Raw genomic sequence first — 889 nt, forward strand, 5'->3', positions numbered from 1 at the left:
TCAAACTCACTTGTAACTCGGGTTGTCCTCGAGGCTGATGGGCACGTTGTTCCTGAGCCAAGTGGTGGCGGGCGGCGGGCGGCCGTCGGGGGGGAGGCAGCGCAGCTCCACGTGCTTCCCGAGGGGCACCGACTGCGAGTACGGAGGCTCCTCGAAGTATCGCCGAAGGTCTGAGGGGAAAAAGAGGGGAAAAAGGGAGGTGAGATTTGGTTCTGAGGGGAAAAAGGGAGGTGAGATTTGGTTCTGAGGGGGAGAAAGGGGGAAAAGGGAGGGTGAGATTTGGTTTTGAGGGAGAAACGATCGCGTGAAAAAGGGTGAGATTTGTTTTTAAGGGAGAAAGGATCGAGTGAAAAACGGATGATGAGATTTGGGTTAAAAGGAAAATTAGATAAAAGGGGGAAGATTTGGTTTAAGCGAAAGAGAAATGAAAGCGAAAAAAACGTAATGAAAAACAACCAAAGGAATAAAAGAACGGATAAAGGAGAGAAGTGAAATTTATGAGAAAGAAAACTGATTGTACAAGAAAAAGGAGAATAAGATTTGAAAAATATAAGAAAAATATTGCTTCTAGAAAAAAAGGGATTCAGTTCCGGAGAGGATTGATCAAAAATGAATATTTAAAAAGATAGTTAACATGAAATATTAAAAATAGAAAATAAGGAAAGATGTTTCAGAAAAAAAACAGCTGAATTTTCCCATTAAAGATAATTATGCTTACATTCGTTGTATAATAAACTGAAAGGCATTTAATGCAAGTAAATATGGAGATGCACGTACGATTATACACACATATTAAGGCGCTGTAAGTAAATATTACACCGCGTGAAAGATAATACGAAACCTATCCAAAATTAAAATAAATAAATCACTCCACAAACACCCTTACCTT

General features: G+C 39.9%; 1 protein-coding gene across 1 annotated transcript in view; it reads right to left on the reverse strand.

Moving 5' to 3' along the window:
• The window catches only part of LOC119592247 (netrin receptor UNC5C-like), a gene marked incomplete at its 5' end in the record, with an annotated part of 58,872 nt that extends 58,702 nt beyond the window's left edge, over positions 1-170 (reverse strand). The window contains 1 exon segment of the mRNA XM_037941083.1: positions 11-170. Within this exon segment, the coding sequence (XP_037797011.1) occupies positions 11-170 (160 nt within the window).
• Positions 171-889: the final 719 nt, after the last annotated feature.

This window comes from Penaeus monodon, chromosome 29 (genome assembly GCF_015228065.2).
Source record: "Penaeus monodon isolate SGIC_2016 chromosome 29, NSTDA_Pmon_1, whole genome shotgun sequence".
NCBI lineage: Eukaryota > Metazoa > Arthropoda > Malacostraca > Decapoda > Penaeidae > Penaeus > Penaeus monodon.